The 20,523-nt window shown below is 37.7% G+C and overlaps 1 protein-coding gene across 1 annotated transcript; it reads left to right on the top strand.

Annotated features, from left to right (window-relative positions):
* Window positions 1-4,894: 4,894 nt before the first annotated feature.
* Window positions 4,895-19,745, top strand: LOC103509075 (RGM domain family member B). The gene is made up of 5 exons (XM_008473665.3): window positions 4,895-4,973; window positions 5,818-6,068; window positions 15,166-15,315; window positions 15,971-16,281; window positions 17,937-19,745. The coding sequence occupies exons 1-5, from the start codon at window positions 4,895-4,897 to the stop codon at window positions 18,160-18,162; spliced, it is 1,017 nt and encodes a 338-aa protein (XP_008471887.1). The 3' UTR covers window positions 18,163-19,745.
* Window positions 19,746-20,523: the final 778 nt, after the last annotated feature.

The raw sequence follows: 20,523 nt of genomic DNA, 5'->3' as shown, positions 1-20,523 counted from the left end.
AGGTACTTTTCTGTGGGAATCCCTAATCAAAAGAACAATTACCTGTAATATACCTAATTAACAGAATGGATAGCTCGAATAGTAACTTTGGTACCTACTTCTTCATTAATAGTAGGTACTATTTACTGGAATTACCATACTGACATTAACCATACATTGGAGTTGATTACTTACACATGTACTGATTACGGATTTTGTCAAGAAATTATCAAATTATAACCCAAGTGTTCGTTGAAACAATCAAATGTAATGTTCTGCAGGTGTAGTTTTATAGGTTCATAGACCAAGTTGGAAAAAGAACCTCATGAGTGACCTAACTCTTGCGATAAGCCGTCACAAAGAGTGACTTGAGTAGCGGAATCAAGGAATCATGCAGATTGGTGGAGACGACAAATCACTTGGTTTATCATGTGACCATAATTGTCGAGATTAGATAACCCGACAACCATACGGAGTCCACTCGTTAAATCGGATTAATTTTGCTCACTTGGACTCCAAATTAATCACACACTAATCCAAACCAAAAGATTGTAAAACAAAGCACTCGATTCTCTGCATTGGAAGGAAATCAGAGACTGAAATACTTCTGACATGCTGTTGACATTCGGATTTCAGATTAGAGCTTGTGGCAGGCGTCAGTTCTGACGAAATGCAGTACTGGTTCGTCTGTCAGATAACATTTGGTATCACGGAGAGCGCCATAAAGGAAGGCCACTCCCTTGTGAGGAGATCCTAGGCTTGAAAAACAAGGGAGAGTCGTCAATATTAACGCGTTGGAGAACTGACAATCACTAGATCAAATATTGTAGGAGAGATAGATGATAGATTTGAACCGAGAAACCCGAGCTGAAATAGTCATGTGTGAAAGGATTTTGTTTGATGATCGAGGTCCCTGTGACTTCCACAAGACAGATTTGTGAAGGATGGATCTACTCTATCAGTTAGGAGATCTCGGATAGGAGAAAGTCAAGGAGAGCTAAAAATTGTCCAAAGACCAGAGGTATGGGAGAGGGAGGATGGACATTGGACAATGTAGGATCGCAAAAGGGACAGTAAGGCAGGAAGAGAAGGAGGGTGAAAATAAATAATAAGAAATGGTTCCCAATCTCCGAAAAATATAAAATACCCCTACAACGGATGAACCTTTTCAAAGAAAATTATCGAAGTGAGCACAATCCAAAAGTTGTGAATCGAGATAAAGTGCTAGAATCATATATGTAGATCTTATCCTCCAAGTAATTGGGTTTTGACTGGACAATTGTTGAAGAGGAGTCAAAGGGGCATGTAGTAGAATAGGATAGAAATAACATTATCAGCTATCTATTTCTGTACTATTACAGTCTATCACTACGTGCGTACCTTCATAGAGTATTTTGGTCTTATCAAGGTAAATATTGACTTAGTATATACCATTCCTGATTTAAGCTCAGTATATACCATTCCTGATTTAAGCTCCCTTGAATCAAACCTGGAGAGTCAAAATACCAATGCTTGGGTCTGATTTACCTTGATTCTAGCTTTAAAACAGAGAACAGTTATCAAGTATGAGACCAATAGGAAATTACACCCACATTTTCCGACACTTTGCCAAATGAAAGATAGGAAATCGCTTGAGACTTAGTGGTCTTTAGGTGCACGGTCTTCAGAGGTGCATGGTCTGTACGCTCTTAAGTGTCTAATCGAACCTGTCAGTGAAAACCCACTTATCCGACAGCCTGAAAAATGAGTTCCGATAAATATCGACGTGGTTTGAACCGTCCGAACAGGTACTCATTAGATTGCACCGTACTTCCACTATTATTAACGAAGACAACCTGTTGTTAATTTCGACACCTGATGTTTATTTCGACACCTCGTAATAAATTCACACTTGTAGATGGGATTCACCCTTGCAAATTTTCTTGACACTGATTCCTTAATGATCCTGCAAGTCCATGTAATAAATTTCTAATTGAACCTCTCCAGTCATTTCGCGATGTCTGCGCTCATAATTCGCGCAATAATTATCTTTTGCGGACGTGTGGAACAAAAACTCAACAGGAAGATATATGCAAGACTTGATGCTTGAGGAATACGGTTCTGGGTTTCCTGAAAGTCTTTGGCCAGCCACTCACTATCAGGTAGAGTAGACCTGACAGGTACATCTGATCAGGTCTACCTGATAGTGAGTGACTGGCCTTTGGTACAAGTGGTACTTGGAGATGTTTTTGCTTGATCAGGAGATACATTGAGGAAAAGGTCGGCACATTTGGGTAATTTTATGATTTGACAGCCGGAGGGGAGGTTTCCATTAAGCGAAGAGCTTTCACTTTGATAGTCTCTTAAAACTTGAGACAAGCTTTAAAATGGTTTTTGTGTAGTTACGGCATCAACCTGCAAAATGTATCTCTGCAGCAGTAACTGTAAGGATCAAAATAGGTTTTACTGACAGTACGTCGACTTTCAGTCTACCCCGTAGACTAGACAAGGTGCAAGTTTGAAGTGACACTTTAATAACAGTCATTACCTGGGTACATAGCTATAAACCCATCGTTTCCTAACACTATAACAATAACTACATAATATAGGACTATCCATCCTAACACTATAATATCCTTTATTCCATCCAGTAATCATGGAGATGGTTTGCCTCGCTATAAGATTTATCTTGCTTTGTTTCCTCTTATGCTTGTCTCAGTAGACATCAGACTTGCAATGTGCAGTCCCAGATATTTCCGGTTGAGTTTTTTTCAACATCTTGTATTTTTTTCAAGCTTCAGATAAAGATCTTTTAATTTAATTTAAACTTAATGACTTTTTAGAATGAAATTCTCGAACTTTGGTGTGTTTCTGAAGGTCAGTGAGTTTGTATGGAGATGAAGCAGATGGACTGGAACCATAGGTGGTAATGCACGACATTGTTGTGATTCTTTTCGTGGTCAAATTTTTTCTCTGACGCAATGTGCTATATGGTTAATTATTTTTGTTTACACAAGCTAGCAATGTCCGCAAATCCCAATGTTGTCCTCGAGGGTATGAAGTCTGTGGTCTTTTCGTATTTTCTGCGGCAAATTATTTACGCCGAAGCTGATTTTTTATGGATCACTCATTTCCTCGGCGATTCCCATTCATTCCGCTTCAATGAGACGAGGTCTTGTCATGCAACTTATCTACCGCCATGGAAGACTTTGCAATTGAGAATGAAATCCTCGCAAACTCATTTAACATATTGAATGAAAGACCGTAAAACATTTGCCATGCCAAAAGTCATAAAAAGTGAATTTATAATATCCTCTTCGGGCCGGATCATTTCGTTCTCCTTTCTTCGAGAGTCTTTGCTAATCTTTGTTCTTGGTCTTGGTCATCTACAAAGACAACCGCCAACAAGAGAAAGATCGGAATGTATGTCCAGTCCATCACAGGACGACCCTCATACGGCCAATCATCCCAGCATCCTCTGAGTCTGAAACAATAAACATGAGAAATGAATAAGACAAATGAGACTTGGTCTAATGGTACATAGTAACAGGAGAAATTAATTAGACAAAGGACATCAGCAGAAAAAGAAATCGAGAAATAAGGTAAAGGTAAAATTGGCATTCAATTTAGATAGATTTAAAACTGAAAATATGTTAACTTTCTGCAATATATACAATCCGTATTGGACATTAGGGAGGTGTATAATATCTTTTAACTCACAAGTTTTATTTCAATACTATCTTTTTGATTTCTTTCGCAAGAACCAATCAATAGATGAATATGGAAAAGATCTCCCCGATTGCGTGACTACTGAAAGATTTTTCCATTTGTATATTTGTTCTTATCTTATTTCTTTCCAGAAGACTTTTTCTTGTTAGGCCTACACAATTGGCCAGTTTCCAAACCAGAAGTTGTTTACAGAGCACTCTCACAAGGGTTCAGGAAAACATACCGATAATGAAAATTAACACAAAAATCAAATCATGAATTGTGTTGTGGTAAAGCAGAGAGCTTTTTCACAACTTTTGTGGGTGTCACATCATTACTAGGTGCCTCCTTTACCATTAATTTTCATCCATTCTATTATCAATCTTTTTACACTGGTAATGCTGTCACTGATCACTACTCGATTAAAGTAGCTCCATGAAAATGAACACTTACCACTCATGAAGACAACCGTCACCTAGATGTCCATATTGGTTGCCAATTGACAGATCTCTATTGAGTTGTAACATCACAGCACCTCAGTAACCTAATGGTCCCATTCATGATTGTACTCTCAAATGAGACGACTTCCATATTTGTCTGGAACAGTTAACAGTTCCAACGACTTGCATAAAAGAAACATTACCAGAGAGTAAATGTACGGTACTCATAGGATTTTGCTGAGTAACAACGGAGCTAGACGTGTCTCTATGGAATGAAATAGGGTGGATATTAATTATTATATTTTATCACCTTTTGAAAGTTCTCAAAGTTTCATTCGCATTTGAATAAAGTGCTCTATCACCATCATCATGAGTTTATTGTGATATTTGCTATGATATACTGTTTTTGGAAAGACATATTCAAAAGGGGAATTATTCATATCTAATAGACGTTTTTCTGATTAGCAAAGAGATAAAATGAGTAGTAAACCAAAGAAATAAACTAGAGAAATGAAGATTGGTTCACCTTTTTTAAGTTCTCAAAGTTTCATTCGCATTTGAATAAAGTGCTCTATCACCATCATCATGAGTTTATTGTGATATTTGCTATGATATACTGTTTTTGGAAAGACATATTCAAAAGGGGAATTATTCATATCTAATAGACGTTTTTGTGATTAGCAAGGAGATAAAATGAGTAGTAAACCAAAGAAATAACCTAGAGAAATGAAGATTGGTCGAAGGAGAAGGATACAAAAGATCCTATCCCCTCATCCAGGTCTTTTACGATGACAAATACAACAGGTACTTGGATTTTACAGCTGAGTGCGTACGTTAAATGCTCGGGCTATGCCTTGCGATCAACAGGTAAAACCTTCTTCGTTCTATAAGCTGTACTGAAGGTCATCTCTTTTTTAGATAATCCTCAAAAATAAATCCCTGTTCTTCTTTTGAGCGAGGGACTCAAAAGTATTGGAGATACTTCTATACAAAAAAGGACAAGAAAAAAGACGTAAAAGTACCCATTTCATGAAGATAATCCCTGAAAGGATCAATCAAGTATTTAATATTATTCAAATCCCTAAACTTGAAAAGTTGTCTTAGTCCTAAACATCATGAAAAGACATCGTGAGGGTCTTTTCAAGCTCTCCTTCTGTGAATACTGAACCGAAAAGGGTGGAAAAATTACTATGAAATAGAGAGTCCTTGGTGATCACCTGCATTTTTTTAAACACTATTTTAAAGTGATATTATGAAGGCAAGATCTCTGAAAAGAAGAGAATTAACTTTAGCACCAACACAGATCAACGCATAAACTCCTTCAAAAGGATTATATTTTCATCTCTGCGTTTATAAAGTTGCATCCCAACTCCCCATTCTTATCCTAAATCATTATTATTTGGTGTTCCGATACCATTATTTTCAGGCAGCGTGCTCGATCCCTCAGGTGTTTTAACATTGATTCTCTCGTTCAATCCTTCTGGTGCTTCCTGTGGTATCAGTGCATTGTGCTTGACTCTAAAGTTTGCTTTGTCATGTTGGATAATAATCGTATCTATCCATGTCAGCCAGTAGTTGTTCTTGCTTTTGTGTTATGTTGTTAATTACCTGTCAGGTTGATTTTGTTAAATAGTATTCATTAACTTGTGTTTCTTTAACGAGGAAGATGGATATTTGGTCGTTTTTTGGTAGTCGTTTTCTCACTGTAGAGCGGTGCGTCCCGTGATCACCTCAACGCCAGAGCCTCCTCCAACGTTACCACCAGCCTCGTGTAGTTTCCACGGGACGCGACGCTTCAAACATTGCGGCCTGTTTGGAGACCCTCACCTGAAGACTTTCAACAACGACTATCAGACGTGCCGTGTCCGAGGGGCCTGGCCTCTCATTGATAACCCCTACCTGGGCGTGCAAGTCACCAACGAGCTCATACGGGAGGGATCACCTGCCACTGTCACCACCAAGAAAGTGTTAGGAAGCTCACCTTTTGTGTATGTTATTAATTTCTCAAGTTTCTTTCCATAATATGTTCCGAGAGCATTTGGACAGTACCTAAGTTATTATCCTGACACATTTTTTCAGAACCTTCTACCTATTTCAATTCTTTACTTGAATTATTACATTATTGTGCTCAAGTGCATTCAGATACAGCAAGCAGCCCCCCGTTCATACACCTACGTACATTGTAATAAAAATACCTACCACTGATTAGAGTGTTTAGAGATTAAATGCGTCAAAACTATAAAAGAGCAAAGTTAAACGCAAGATAGGAGCAATAAAAACATCTAAGTATAGCTCAACCTTCCTCAAGAGCCCATTAGATGATCTTCTCAAAACTGAAGACAATAACATAATTATAGGGCAGAGGTCGTTGACTGAAATTGGTTCACTGTAAGAAGTTCAACTCCGTGAAGAGAGAGGGCTACCCTTTAATGATAATTCGATAAAATCAATCAAAACATGGGTTATTAACAAAATTGTAACAGAAACTTCTGGGTTCCATTCTTATCTCACGAACATTTTAGACACACACGCACTTGGTATCAAATCCGTGCCTCTCCCTCATCCTAATGTTTTTGACATTTTAATTCTCATCTCACATTCCCAGATGTTCTCTCTTCACATCCAGTTTTAAAGAATTTGAACATGAAATACATTTGCATTATCGTAAATTTCGGACTTCTGTTTTGAATAATTTGACTGGTCCGGAGTTAGTATATTAGTATAGTGTTCGTTCTGTTATCAATGGTGTGCCATTTTGATACCAGTTAAGTACTTACACGTTTAATGAGTAAAATGTCAATTTTCTTGTGAATTCGAACAAAAAAGAGGTTAAATATGGGCGTTTGTTTATCACATATGAATTAGTCATTCAGACGTTCTACTGAGACCGGAGACCTTGCAAATGGATCAACATTGAATTAGTCGCCCCCTTGGGCACATTATGTATATCCACAAGAGGACCATTGCTTAGCCACACCAAATCAGTGAGAAATAATGTACCACTATACTCGTATGGTTAATAATGAGCATGCTCCTTCCTTAGAGCGTTGTGACCTCTCCTCTGAGTAGGTCTCTGGTTTTTACCTCACGGCTCATATCGGGAAAGAAGGCGCTATCCGCTATACAATGCAAATGAGATAAAAACTTGAACTACCATTATAAAATGAACAGATATTATATTCATAATGTCGACCAGAGGCGAAACATCAGATGAAATTTGAGGGGCAGGAAAATCCACCAAAAATTTACTTTTACCGAAAAACCCCCTTGAATGCTGTTCATCTTTTCCTCTCCTTAGTCCATCCTTCCTTTATTAAATTACAATAGTAATAATATTTTTTTTCCTTTGTTCGAGTCGGTTTTCCTTTCCCTACTTCTCTCCCCGATTTGTTTTCCAAAAACTCACAGAAACTAGTTCAATGCTTTCCTTCTTTAACTATTTTTACCTCTAGTCGTGTTGGTTGTCCTTATTTTTTTCTCCCTGATAGAGGGAGAAATCCAATTTACAATAAAAACAATAGTCTATTAAACAATAGTCTTATGATTCCATGAATATTGCTAATAAAAAACAAGTTCGTCTCCTGTACTTCAAGTACAAATTGCAAAATCGAACACTCGACAGTTCCACCACTGGTCTGTGATAACATTAACATAACTGTTAGTCCTGCTAGTGACCATATTCTAAGACCAATATTCTCTATCAGCTCAGCACCCACTCTGCCATAAATAGCTCTCGAGTTAACATTAAATTATAGATATGAACTCTGCAACTCTACAGAGGTTGCTATTTTTTTTTCTGGCACACAATACCATTTTTGGTGTCTGTTTTTAAGTAAAGTTGAAGCTAAAAACATCATAGGTTACTTGTTGTGCTGTGAGCTATAAATTAGCTTTTGATAAGCCAAGTACTGGATGGTTCACATTTGGGTCCTTGAAACTGGGCCATCGTCAAAATCTTGATATTAACATGTGAGAATAGAGCTTTATAGTGTGTTTACTGCCAGTGTGAAAGCAATGAACCTTAGAATGAAATCTAGAAGATGTCAGAATTCTTTATTCCATGATGTTAGAAATTGTTCAGGAGTATTCAGTATAGGTAATAAGATTTGTAAGGAAATAATGGATCTCGGTTTGCTTCAATCTCTGTAATCTTTCACACAATGTACCAAGAACGATGTTACATACTCCGAGTTCAGATTTGTGATGGATTCTTTCTCTTTGAAGCTTTGAACTATTTCCTCTCTTACCACAGTCTGCTTTCTTACCTGGTAATAGCTGAGTTTACTTTGCAATTAAACAACAAACCAGTAATAATTAGGATTGCGTTGTTCAGCTGAACTGGGCCAATGCCAATTGTTACCTAAGAACTTATCTTTTTCCTTATTGGTAGAGATAGATGTTGTGTTTCAAAAATTGTTGACCAAATTGTATACCAATAACAACCTCTTGGGGATTGTTTACCAGACGCAACCTAATTCTTTGAGAACGACTTATCCCCTAACAAGCCTATTGTCATTTTGAATCATCCTAATCAAGGAAACATGCAGGATGAAATGTGCTTTCACAATGGTAGGAAAACGCCATAACTCATTTTTATAAACAACAAAACAACCTTTTAAATTTTAACTAAATTAAGGAAGTGGAAAGTTGTGAATCTCACTTGGCTCCCTCCTGAAAATATTTTAAAAGGTAACTCTCAATATTAATCAAATCGGTTAAAATTAAAATCATGCCTTGCTCAATTAAAATTCCTTTTCCCAATTTCTGTCACGTTTTCCAGTTCATTTTAATCCAAATCATTCAACAACCTTTTAAATTTTAACTAAATTAAGGAAGTGGAAAGTTGTGAATCTCACTTGGCTCCCTCCTGAAAATATTTTAAAAGGTAACTCCCAATATTAATAAAATCGGTTAAAATTAAAATCATGCCTTGCACAGTTAAAATTCCTCTTCCCAATTTCTGTCACGTTTTCCAGTTCATTTTAATCCAAATCATTCAAGGGCGAGCCTTAGTCTAGGCTGCAATCATCTTTCCTACAGGTGCGAAAATGATCCCATTTTTTTTTTTTACCACACACACAACTCCTTTTTTGACTCTCTGAATGAGCAACAATAAAAGGGCCTATAGGTAACTCGCATTGCATATCTAATTTTTTGTACAATGATAAATTTCCAACATTCCGAATGGAAGAAATTCCCCTCCGAGGGATGCTGGGTGGAAGGGTCTCACATATGGGCCCCAGCTGCGCCCTAGTAGAAGAATTTGACACCATGCTGGGACTCCTGAACCCTCATCTGAAGGTGTTGGGTTCCCCTTCCCTCTCCCATTGTACTCCGAAACCTGAGCAGGTTTGGAACGTTTTGTATTTCTTCCTCGTATATTTTTGTTCTGCTTTTTTTATCATGTTCTGTCAATCCCACTGGCGTAGCGTGGTCTAAATTCAAGTGTAAGGCGTGCAGGGTACTAATTTCCATCATCCATGCTCTTCATGGATTGGCATAGACAAGTATAACTAGATACCTACCTACCTACCTTCCCAGTTCCACACTCGGAGTGTATGGCCGCCATACACGCCCTACATGGACACTACGCCACTGGTCAATCCTCTTCAGATCAAACTGGTCTTCTGGCCTCAAGTGGGATGCCAGAAGAAAGGGATCTTGACGGAAAATTAAAGGCGGGCGGGCAAAAAATTGTAAAGAGGGCCCATATTCTACTTTCATTGTTTTGCTTGTAACTATGAGCATAGACATCTACGAGATTATCTTTTGTACGTATTGGCCGAAAGTTTCGCCTGCTAGCAAGACCATCGCCAAATAAGTTTCGCCTTCTAGCAAGACCTCTCTAGTGGCTCTCTCGATGTCTTGCCAACATATAACCTTTATTTTCCACTCTTGACTGCTCTTCAAAGAAGAAAAAGTCTCTCCTTGGTGCAACTAAGTAATTTCTATCCTTGAAAAATCTACGTTAGGATTGAACTGGTTTGGTTTCTTTTATTACGGTTATTTATCTACGTTATTTTTACGTTTTCTTCTTCCATATCACATTGCTCTTTTGTTATATTTTTATTTTCTTATTTTTATTGAATTTCTTGTAATTTAATATTTTATTTTGATATAAAAAATACATTGTCAATGTGATCTTGATTAACATACTCGTAGTACGTACGACTGATATAAGTGACAACTTACCTTGTGGTTGTGGATAAGATTCCTAGATCGTTGTGTACATAAATCTGGATGGAATAATGTCCCAGACGAATTTTAATCATTTTCTCTTCGCTCCTTTTGAGTGGTAATTCTTTAATCACAGGATCTGTAATGAAGATAGAAATTAGAATTAGCTTCAGATGATATTGTCATATCTTCTACATGGCAGACAAGTTACATAGGTTTATTTTACTAGAACCTCGAAAAATGTCCTTGGAAATGTCCTTTTCTTTGTTTATCCTTGGGAAACAGTTTTGTAATGTCCCAGACGAATTTTAATCATTTTCTCTTCGCTCCTTTTGAGTGGTAATTCTTTAATCACAGGATCTGTAATGAAGATAGAAATCGGAATTAGCTTCAGATGATATTGTCATATCTTCTACATGGCAGACAAGTTACATAGGTTTAAATTTACTAGAACCTCAAAAAATGTCCTTGGAAATGTCCTTTTCTTTGTTTATCCTTGGGAAACAGTTTTGCAAAGCAAGGAAATCAAAAGTATCAATCATTTCAATACCAGTAGGTGGGTGGGTTACACCTACCTAATAAATGTTTAAGAAAAAGAAAGAAATCAAAGTTCCACTCTTAGAGGTAGTAGCAGGTAGCTTAACGTAGTAGCTACTCGTAATTATGAAACAATGATTATGACTATTAATTGATCAGAACACGAAATCCTAGCATGAAAGCTGGGTAGACACGATTTTAGTAGATCCCTACCGCGAGTCCGACAACCCTGGGACTACCAAACGAACCAAATTAAATCACTACCTCTAACAACACAACCAAATGAAATCAGTACCTCTATTATTGAACTACCAAATAAACCAATTAGATCGGTACCGACTACTAGATTACGCCAGAATCCCGATATCACGCAAGCTAGCGAGTTGAAGTGACTCCTAAATTCAAATGAGATTCGGAAATCGATGAACCTTTTGGTCCAACATAAAATAAAAACAAATAAATCAAGAAAATCATGAACTATTTATCGTGAAACAGATGGTCACTTGACAACTTTTATGGTTGTCACTGCCTCCTTTCCTGTACCATTATTTCCCATCAAATTTTAACTCTGAACTGTCCTCACCAAAGAATTAAAACGAACGAAGAGTCCGTACGACAGAAGATTCTAAATGTAATCCAGGTGTGAAGTTATTGACCTACCTTCTGGTTTGACACGAAACTTCTCCGTTTTTCCTGAATTAATTCACCCGGCCTTCAGCTAAGCAGTATTTTACCATTTAAACTTAATATAAATGGTAAACATATCCATCTGTAACTGATATTAAAACATCGTAATTATTATCATCACATGGGTAATAATAGTAATTATTACTAATTTCTTTAGTTTGCTACAATCTACATAAGCAGTCTTCTCATGTTTGCAATAGAAAAACACAACAAAAAGACCGATTTCGTGTTGCCAAAAAATCATTAAACCTGGGCAAAGTTTCGAATTAACATACAAGTAGTACAGAGGTTAAGTGATTCCTTTTGGCTCATTTAGGGTTTTTTCTTTTTTCACATTTATCTGCTCCTGTGAGTATTGATGATTATTTAAATTAGTTGTAATTTAACAAGAAATACACACGGTCTCGTTGCAGGACGAGTGTGTAAAGAAAAAAACTAATAAATTGGTCTTGGCTTCTGGTTCTGGGAATCGAATTATCTTTCTGTTTACATGATGCTTTTGATATCTCCTGTGAGATTTGTTCCAAATTATCTTACAAGTACTTTACCTACATCATCGTGAGATGTGTTGTGTTTCATGTCTGGATTTGACCTTTCAAAAGTCCTCGCATGATTGGAGGAGGTTTTGAAAAGTTATGGATGTGATACAGTTTTGATGCATTATAGTCAAACAGAATGATTTTTGAAGTCAATCCCATACCACTACCCATATGTATTTTCTTGTTACCTGCCAAGATATAAGATGACGCAACCGTGTATCTACGTATCCGATCCATATATCAATACTTGTTTTTAGTAGGTACGTTTTCCTGCATCACCTACTACAACTGATTTACTAATCGTCATAAATCTTATGATAGATACGCACGTTGCATTGTACAACCGATGACAGAATGGACAGATTTTATCTGTACATTACGTAAGCAATTGTGAACATATCCATGATCACCAATAAAAGATACAAAGCACAGATAGCATCATTTTATGTATGTACCTATGGACAGATTTTATCTGTACATTACGTAAGCAATTGTGAACATATCCATGATCACCAATAAAAGATACAAAGCACAGATAGCATCATTGTATGTACCTATAATAACAGAACCAATACTACATAGTGGCAGGCTAAAACAGTGGTGTGGTCTCAATGGCGGGCGTTTGATACCCGCCCAGGAAGGTTTTTGTCCCAAACAGAAAAGGGTCAGTCTTGGAACGGCTGGCTTTCTCCTATCCTGTCTTCCTTCTCTCTTCGCTTTCGGGGCGATAAGACCTTGGCAGTTACAGTTCCCTCCATCAAACCTCTTCAGAAAAAAAGCTGGCTTTCTCCTATCCTGTCTTCCTTCTCTCTTCGCTTTCGGGGCGATAAGACCTTGGCAGTTACAGTTCCCTCCATCAAACCTCTTGAGAAAAAAAAAATCCCCGCAGTTACCACTTACCGAAAAGCTATAAGTGATCATTCAACCTGGATTTCAAGGGCCATTTTATGAACACCATATTTATGAACGAAATAATGTCTCTCAAGCTGCACTAAAGCATCAATTCTAAACATCTGATTGGTCAAAATTTATTCCAATCTGACTTGAGAGCGAGAATTTTTCTGTTCATAAAATGCATTATAAGACCACCAGCAGATCGGCACACTGTATAATATGCGTTTAGTGGATTTATAGTTTATACAGCTTCCCCTCTTGAAAATATCAAGCCAAGCCACTGGGTTTAGTGGGTTTACAGCTTCCCTTTTTGAAATCCTCCACGCCACTGACAAAGATGTGTACCTCCTCTATTGTTTTAGCGTAGTTAGAAATATTAAATGAAAACGTTAATTGTTCTCTGCTTTGTATCATTGGGAACGTGCAGATGTGAAGTAATACATTACTAATAGCAACGATTCCATCGGAATGGAATGTTTCCAATGTTTATTGTTTATAGGAAATCACATGGGTTTTCTGCATGGGTACTAAGTATAGTAGTACAGCTTCCCCTCTTGAAAATATCAAGCCAAGCCACTGGGTTTAGTGGGTTTACAGCTTCCCTTTTTGAAATCCTCCACGCCACTGAACAAAGATGTGTACTTCCTCTATTGTTTTAGCGTAGTTAGAAATATTAAATGAAAATGTTAATTGTTCTCTGCTTTGTATCATTGGAACGTGCAGATGTGAAGTAATACATTACTAATAGCAACGATTCCATCGGAATGGAATGTTTTCAATGTTTATTGTTTATAGGAAATCACATGGGTTTTCTGCATGGGTACTAAGTAGTATTACAATTCTATTCTATTACAATGTGCTCGTAAAGACTAAAGACCAATATGTAGGTACAATTAGAAATGACATCAATGCCTGAGCGTTGTATGAACAGGCAGATGACCTATATGTCATTATGCTGCTAAATGATTATTGATACTAACCTATGTTATGTTTGCTGAATGATTCCTGAACAGCTGCGCTATGGAGGTTGTAAAGCATTTGATTGCCTGCTTCACTATACCTATGCCATTATTATCTGTGCCATAAAGTTGTACGATCTCGGGGACAGATCTAATCTGTAGCATTTAGCTCCAAATATTGATTACGCTAGAAGTTAGGAACATATGTAGGTAGGTAGTACGCGAGTAGAATACCTAATACGCGAGTACGTATCAGAATTCCAGCGAGGGGGGGGAGAGGGGGGTGCTCCAAATATTAAGTTAAGCCAATATGTTTAGCATTATTAGTTATTGTTATAAGCCAGCCTAGTTAGCTTAGTTGGTAGTGCTACGCATCAGGTTGGGGGGGGGGGGGGGGGGAGAGGGGGGTGCTCCAAATATTAAGTTAAGCCAATATGTTTAGCATTATTAGTTATTGTTATTACTCACCTACATTTAGGATTTAGGATCAAGACCTACTCCTACTCAGTTCGAACTTTTTTTTTTTAAGAGGTTTGACAGAGGGAACTGTAACTGCTATGGTCTTAGAAATCGAAGAGAGAAGGAAGACAGGATAGGAGAAAGCCAGCCGTTCCGAGAACGAACATTATCCCATCAGGATAAAAAAAAAAAACACATGTATTTTTTTGTTAAGAGGTTTGACAGAGGGAACTGTAACTGCTATGGTCTTATCGTCCCAAAATCAGAGAAGGAAGAGAGGGATAGGAGAAAGCCAGCCGTTCCGAGAACGAACATTATCCCATCAGGATAAAATCCGCCCCGGGCGGGAATCGAACCAGATAGGAGAAAGCCAGCCGTTCCGAGAACGAACATTATCCCATCAGGATAAAATCCGCCCCGGGCGGGAATCGAACCCAAGAAGGAAGACAGGATAGGAGAAAGCCAGCCGTTCCGAGAACGAACATTATATTGATTGCCTGCTTCACTATACCTATGCCATTATTATCTGTGCCATAAAGTTGTACGATCTCGGGGACAGATCTAATCTGTAGCATTTTTTTCCTTCCGGGGATTTTCTTCCGGGGCGGATTTTATCCTGACGGATAAGGTTCGTTCTCGGAACGGCTGGCTTTCTCCTATCCTGTCGTCCTTCTTCGATTTCGGGACGATAAGACCTTAGCAGTTACAGTTCTCTCCGTCAAACCTCTTAAAAAAAAAAAATATTGTTTATAAATCAAGATTAAATTTATCTCTCCTAATCTAATCTTATCCTTTCCTCTGTTGCAGGTGACCGTCATCATCAAAGGTCGAAGCACCCCGTGTACGAACGAGAAAACATACGAGGCACAAGCCGACTCGCCTTTGCCCTTGTCTTTCATCAACTCGGGTGTCAACAGCCACTCCAAGAATGCCGACAATGTCGTCCTCAAAGTTGAGGTAAGATTTACCACCTTTTTTTCACGGGATTTAACGTCACTGTTGAGGATTTCAGCTACGGGGACCTTTGCCCTTGTCTTTCATCAACTCGGGTGTCAACAGCCACTCCAAGAATGCCGACAATGTCGTCCTCAAAGTTGAGGTAAGATTTAACACCTTTTTTTTTTCACGGGATTTAACGTCAATGTTGAGCATTTTAGCTACGGGGATTTTCTCCTCGTATCGGAGACAAGTTTTCTCCGCTTATCTCCGAATAGATATCATCACATTAAGCTTACCCATTTCTCAAGGTGGTCATCCATGCGCAACGTTTCTTAACTTCTATGATCCAGGGATAAACTGGTGCAATGAACTTGCTATCGCCATCACTTCCTAAAGACTTTATACCAGAATAGTAAGGTGTAAAAGCGTGGTTTTGTTGAGCCTTTTAAAAATTGATGAAATTAAAAATGTTCCTCTTTCACATCAATCTCTAACAACCTCTCTCCTGTCATATTTCAGTCGGACCCATCCGGACATCACGAGCGTGCCGAACTTATACCAGAATAGTAAGGTGTAAAAGCGTGGTTTTGTTGAGCCTTTTAAAAATTGATGAAATTAAAAATGTTCCTCTTTCACATCAACCTCTAACAACCTCTCTCCTGTCATATTTCAGTCGGACCCATCCGGACATCACGAGCGTGCCGAAATCTTCATCAAATACATCGAAACCACCATAGTGGTCCGTCGGGTCGGCAAATACCTCGCTGTATCCGCCAAACTCCCCGAAGAACTCGTAGAGCCTTCCATCCAGGACCCTAACACCCTCCAGCTGTGTACCCTAGGGTGTCCGCCAAGTGAACGATTGGATATTGTGACGTCACGGGGTCATATGACAGACAGAGACCATGCTCTGGCCAAATGCAAAGACACCGAGGAGCTCAGTAATGACATTATCAACAATCTGACAGACTACTATTTGGACTGGTAAGTGGAGAGTTGGGACTAGTTTGGGACAAGCTGGGTTATCGGTCCTCTGTAGGGACTATCTAACTGTTTTTTTTTTTTTACAGGTGTCTCATGTCCCGCAGTTATCAATTGAAAGGGCAAATATAACCTACTTGAATTCTCAAGTAGGTCATGTACTATTAAAATGAAGTATCAATTGTAGCAGTGCAATAGTCCTAAACAAAAATGGACTTGGCACATAAGGGATTAAGAAGAGACCGACTTAACATAAATAAGTATCACTAAGTACACTTTCTATCCTCTAACGCCTCCCTATTCTCTGTCTACCGCGAGTCCGACAACCCTGGGACTACCAAACGAACCAAATTAAATCACTACCTCTAACAACACAACCAAATGAAATCAGTACCTACCTCTATTATTGAACTACCAAATTAACCACTTAGATTGGTACCGACTACCAGATTACGCCAGAATCCCGATATCACGCAAGCTAGCGAGTTGATGTGACTCCCAAATTCAAATGAGATTCGGAAATCGATGAACCTTTTGGTCCAACATAAAATAAAAACAAATAATAATTAAAAAATTACATAATTATTATCACATTGGGGTGCACGTGTCTCACTCGCCTGTTTCCTAATCTATGCGAGACGAGAGAGAAAATGCCCTCTGTCTTGTCTCGCAAATTTGCGATACCTATACCTACATTTGCGATACCTACCTACCTTTACTTTGTTGGAGCAAGGAAGAATAAGAAATGGAATGAAATAGGAGTAAAATTAAACCAACCTGGTAAGTGTAATACATAACCAACCTGGTAACATAACCATAGATAACCATACATAACCATAGTGTAACCAACCTGGTAAGTGTATATTATTACATATTTTTATATGTATTCTATGAATGGGGGTACATCCCAACAAAAATAGACAGGACATTTTATTAAAGTTAAAAAGAAAGTGGAAAAAAAGGAAATTGCTTCCTTTTTACATATTTTGTTTGTTTGTTTGCTCATTCCGCCCAAGCCGATGTCCTTAGGTTCGATCCCAGCTCTCTCAACAACCGAACCACCCTGTACCTGACAGAGCCGGTCAATGTACCGGATAACACGAGCGCAGCCCAGCTTATCCGGCTAGATCTCTTGCTTGTCATTGGTCTGTTCATTCTAGTGAGGATTTTCTAGACCGGTCCTCGTTCCTTTTGTATCATATGACGTGTATAGAATTGAAAAAAAATGGCCACAACCCCCAATGGCAACACTGGAGAGGTTATATCCATATCCAAATTTTATAATGACCATTAAGAATTGAGATCCGAGGCCACAAAGTGAGTTTAAACTCCGTTTAAGTTTAACTCTCGGATTAAGTGTTCTGATTGGTTGAAATTTTTGACATTTTAAATCAACCAATCAGATTGCTCCGAGAGTTAAACCGAGTTTAAACTCACTTTGTGGCCCCGGGATATAAATTGGGTCTTATTGTACTGAGATTGAAGAGAGAATTAGGACAAGATAGGAGAATGCTAGATGTTCCAAGATCAAAACTCATCTGCTTTAGAGAAAGTTTACGTACCCTAGGACGCCCTAGGTTACTTAGAGCAGTGGTTCTCAAACTGTGCTCCGCAAAGAGTTTTCAGGTGCTCCGCATATATTCTCTGCTTCCCCACAGGTGTGTGTTCGACACAATGACAGCGGGCATCAGCTACGACTTCACCGCCGCAGCTCATTCCGCCCAAGCCGATGTCCTTAGGTTCGATCCCAGCTCTCTCAACAACCGAACCACCCTGTACCTGACAGAGCCGGTCAATGTTCCGGATAACACGAGTGCAGCCCAGCTTATCCGGCTAGATCTCTTGCTTGTCATTGGTCTGTTCATTCTAGTGAGGATCTTCTAGACCGGTCCTCGTTCCTTTTGTATCATATGACGTGTATAGAATTGAAAAAAATGGCCACAACCCCCCATTGGCAACACTGGAGGGGTTATATCCATATCCAAATTTTATAATGATCATTGAGAATTGAGATCCGAGGCCACAAAGTGAGTTTAAACTCCGTTTAAGTTTAACTCTCGGATTAAGTGTCTGATTGGTTGAAATTTTTGACATTTTAAAAATCAACCAATCAGATTGGTCCGAGAGTTAAACCGAGTTTAAACTCACTTTGTGGCCCCGAGGTGAGTTTATAATTCCCCAGTGTTGCCATATTTTGTTTGACCCGCCGCGCTGCGTTGTGGCCATTTGGTTATGTTTTTCCTTTTCAAAGTTTTAGAAGCGCTTTGTGTGTCTTTTAAACTTTAAAAAGAAGTGATTTTGTTTAATTTTGTTTTTGTTTGTTTTTTTTTTCTAATTGAGAGCGTTTTCCTAGATTGATTAAAAGATTTGGTCGGCAGGATATGTATCTTTAGTACCTACATTTCTACATAAATATAATAAGAGTAGAAAACTTGAAAGATCAATTTATAAAACCGAGAAAAAAGATGTAAGGATAGACAGTCCCGCAGTCTTCGCCAAAAACGTAAATGACTTATGTCAAATTTCGCATTTGTAAACAACGTATGGTACCAGGCAGGTACGAAAACTTCAAAATCAAGTTGTTAAACATTTCTCCAAAACTTTCAAACGTTCAAAATGAATAGGTACACTCAAATTGCCATCAATTTCACATGTTCTCACACCAATGATATCTCGATCAATCAATCAGGAATGATCTCGTAAGACATAAAATTGTGATACTTATAATATTAATATTTTCCCTTGTAGATAAACTCTTTCGTTGTATGTAACTTTTCACGATGTAAGGTTGGTAGATAGTGTTTTAATCCAATCCATTTTTAATGCATCAATGTTCATTTGAATCATTCACCTCGTAACCATCTGAGGATAAAATGTCGTAGGGACTTTTTTTTGACATATTGGAAATTAGAAAGTGAATACCACTCTGGGTGACTGAAATTAAAATCTACAATTTTTCCTTCGGTACCTTTTTGTTATCAAAATGTGTATTACCTATTGAGTAGGTATCAAGTTAATTCTTAATGTTTCAAATATTTTCAGTCTTTGTCCAATAGGTTTTAGTTTTCGTAGATCCAAAACCAACATCAATGTGTTTTAGTATAAATGAAGGGTGTGAACTTGATGCCCACCCTGTAATTGGTTAGATTTAAACTAGTCAGTGTAAAATATTCTTGATTTAAAAATCAATTTTATATTGAACTCTTTAAATAAAATTCTTCCTGTAATATTATAATGTTGCCTGAAAGTCGAGTTTACATACTTTACATAGATAAAATTGCGTTGGTACGTCCTACGCTTTAAAAGGACAGCTATGACTACAACCCCTTGATCACAATAATACCTATTATTGAACTCCCATATGATATGAATTCAGTATTTTTGTGGAAATAGTACCATTAGAGTTAAACAGGGATGGATTGAAAGTGACCAAAGAAGAAAATAAATGACAGCTGTCAAAATCCTGCTGTGTTACGGTTTAAGCTTGGCTTTCGCAATTCCTAACATATTAAATTTAAATCAATATTATTGTAAATGTGTAATATTCGTATAAATATGTTCTTCCTTATCTTTTTTGTTGTTTAATTTTTTTTTTTTTTTTTTTTTTTTTTTTTCTAATTGAGAGCGTTTTCCTAGATTGATTAAAAGACTTGGTCGGCAGGATATGTATCTTTAGTACCTACATTACTACATAAATATAAGAGTAGAAAACTTAAAAGATCAATTTATAAAACCGGGAAAAAAGATGTAAGGATAGACAGTCCCGCAGTCTTCACCAAAAACGTAAATGACTTATGTCAAATTTCGCATTATCTTTCTATACAAAACTCGTTAGTAGCTTCCCCCCCCCCCCCCTGATTTAAATAAAATTAAAAGAGATGCCTTATTTTATTTTGCACTCATAGGACAGCAAAATCTAGCTCACTTTCTTATTTTCTTCCAATTATTTTATCTTTTCTTCTCATCCTTCGCAAATGAGAATACATAATCCTAATAAGAAATCGAGTAATCAAGTGTTAACTTTATTTTTTCTTTATTTTCGGAATATTATTTAGTTCTCTTGACAAAAGCTTGCTGGTATTTTATTTATTTTGCTTCCCTATTATTTTCAAGCTAGATAAAGCTTTTACCGTTTTCGCTGCAATCGTGCCTTAAAAGCTGGTATTTTATTTATTTTGCTTCCCTATTATTTTCAAGCTAGATAAAGCTTTTACCGTTTTCGCTGCAATCGTGCCTTAAAAATAT

This window comes from Diaphorina citri, unplaced genomic scaffold, assembly GCF_000475195.1.
Source record: "Diaphorina citri unplaced genomic scaffold, Diaci psyllid genome assembly version 1.1 scaffold463, whole genome shotgun sequence".
Taxonomy (NCBI): domain Eukaryota; kingdom Metazoa; phylum Arthropoda; class Insecta; order Hemiptera; family Psyllidae; genus Diaphorina; species Diaphorina citri.
The sequence above is the reverse complement of the archived record's forward strand: the minus strand, read 5'-3'. Positions and strand labels throughout refer to the sequence as shown.

Bases quoted from the DNA above. Each gene is read 5' to 3' on its own strand.
- LOC103509075 (XM_008473665.3), top strand. From the start codon at position 4,895: ATGACAAATACAACAGGTACTTGGATTTTACAGCTGAGTGCGTACGTT. The intron at 4,974-5,817 runs GTAAAACCTTCT...CTCACTGTAGAG, and splicing joins CTATGCCTTGCGATCAACAG to CGGTGCGTCCCGTGATCACC. The intron at 16,282-17,936 runs GTAAGTGGAGAG...GCTTCCCCACAG, and splicing joins ACAGACTACTATTTGGACTG to GTGTGTGTTCGACACAATGA.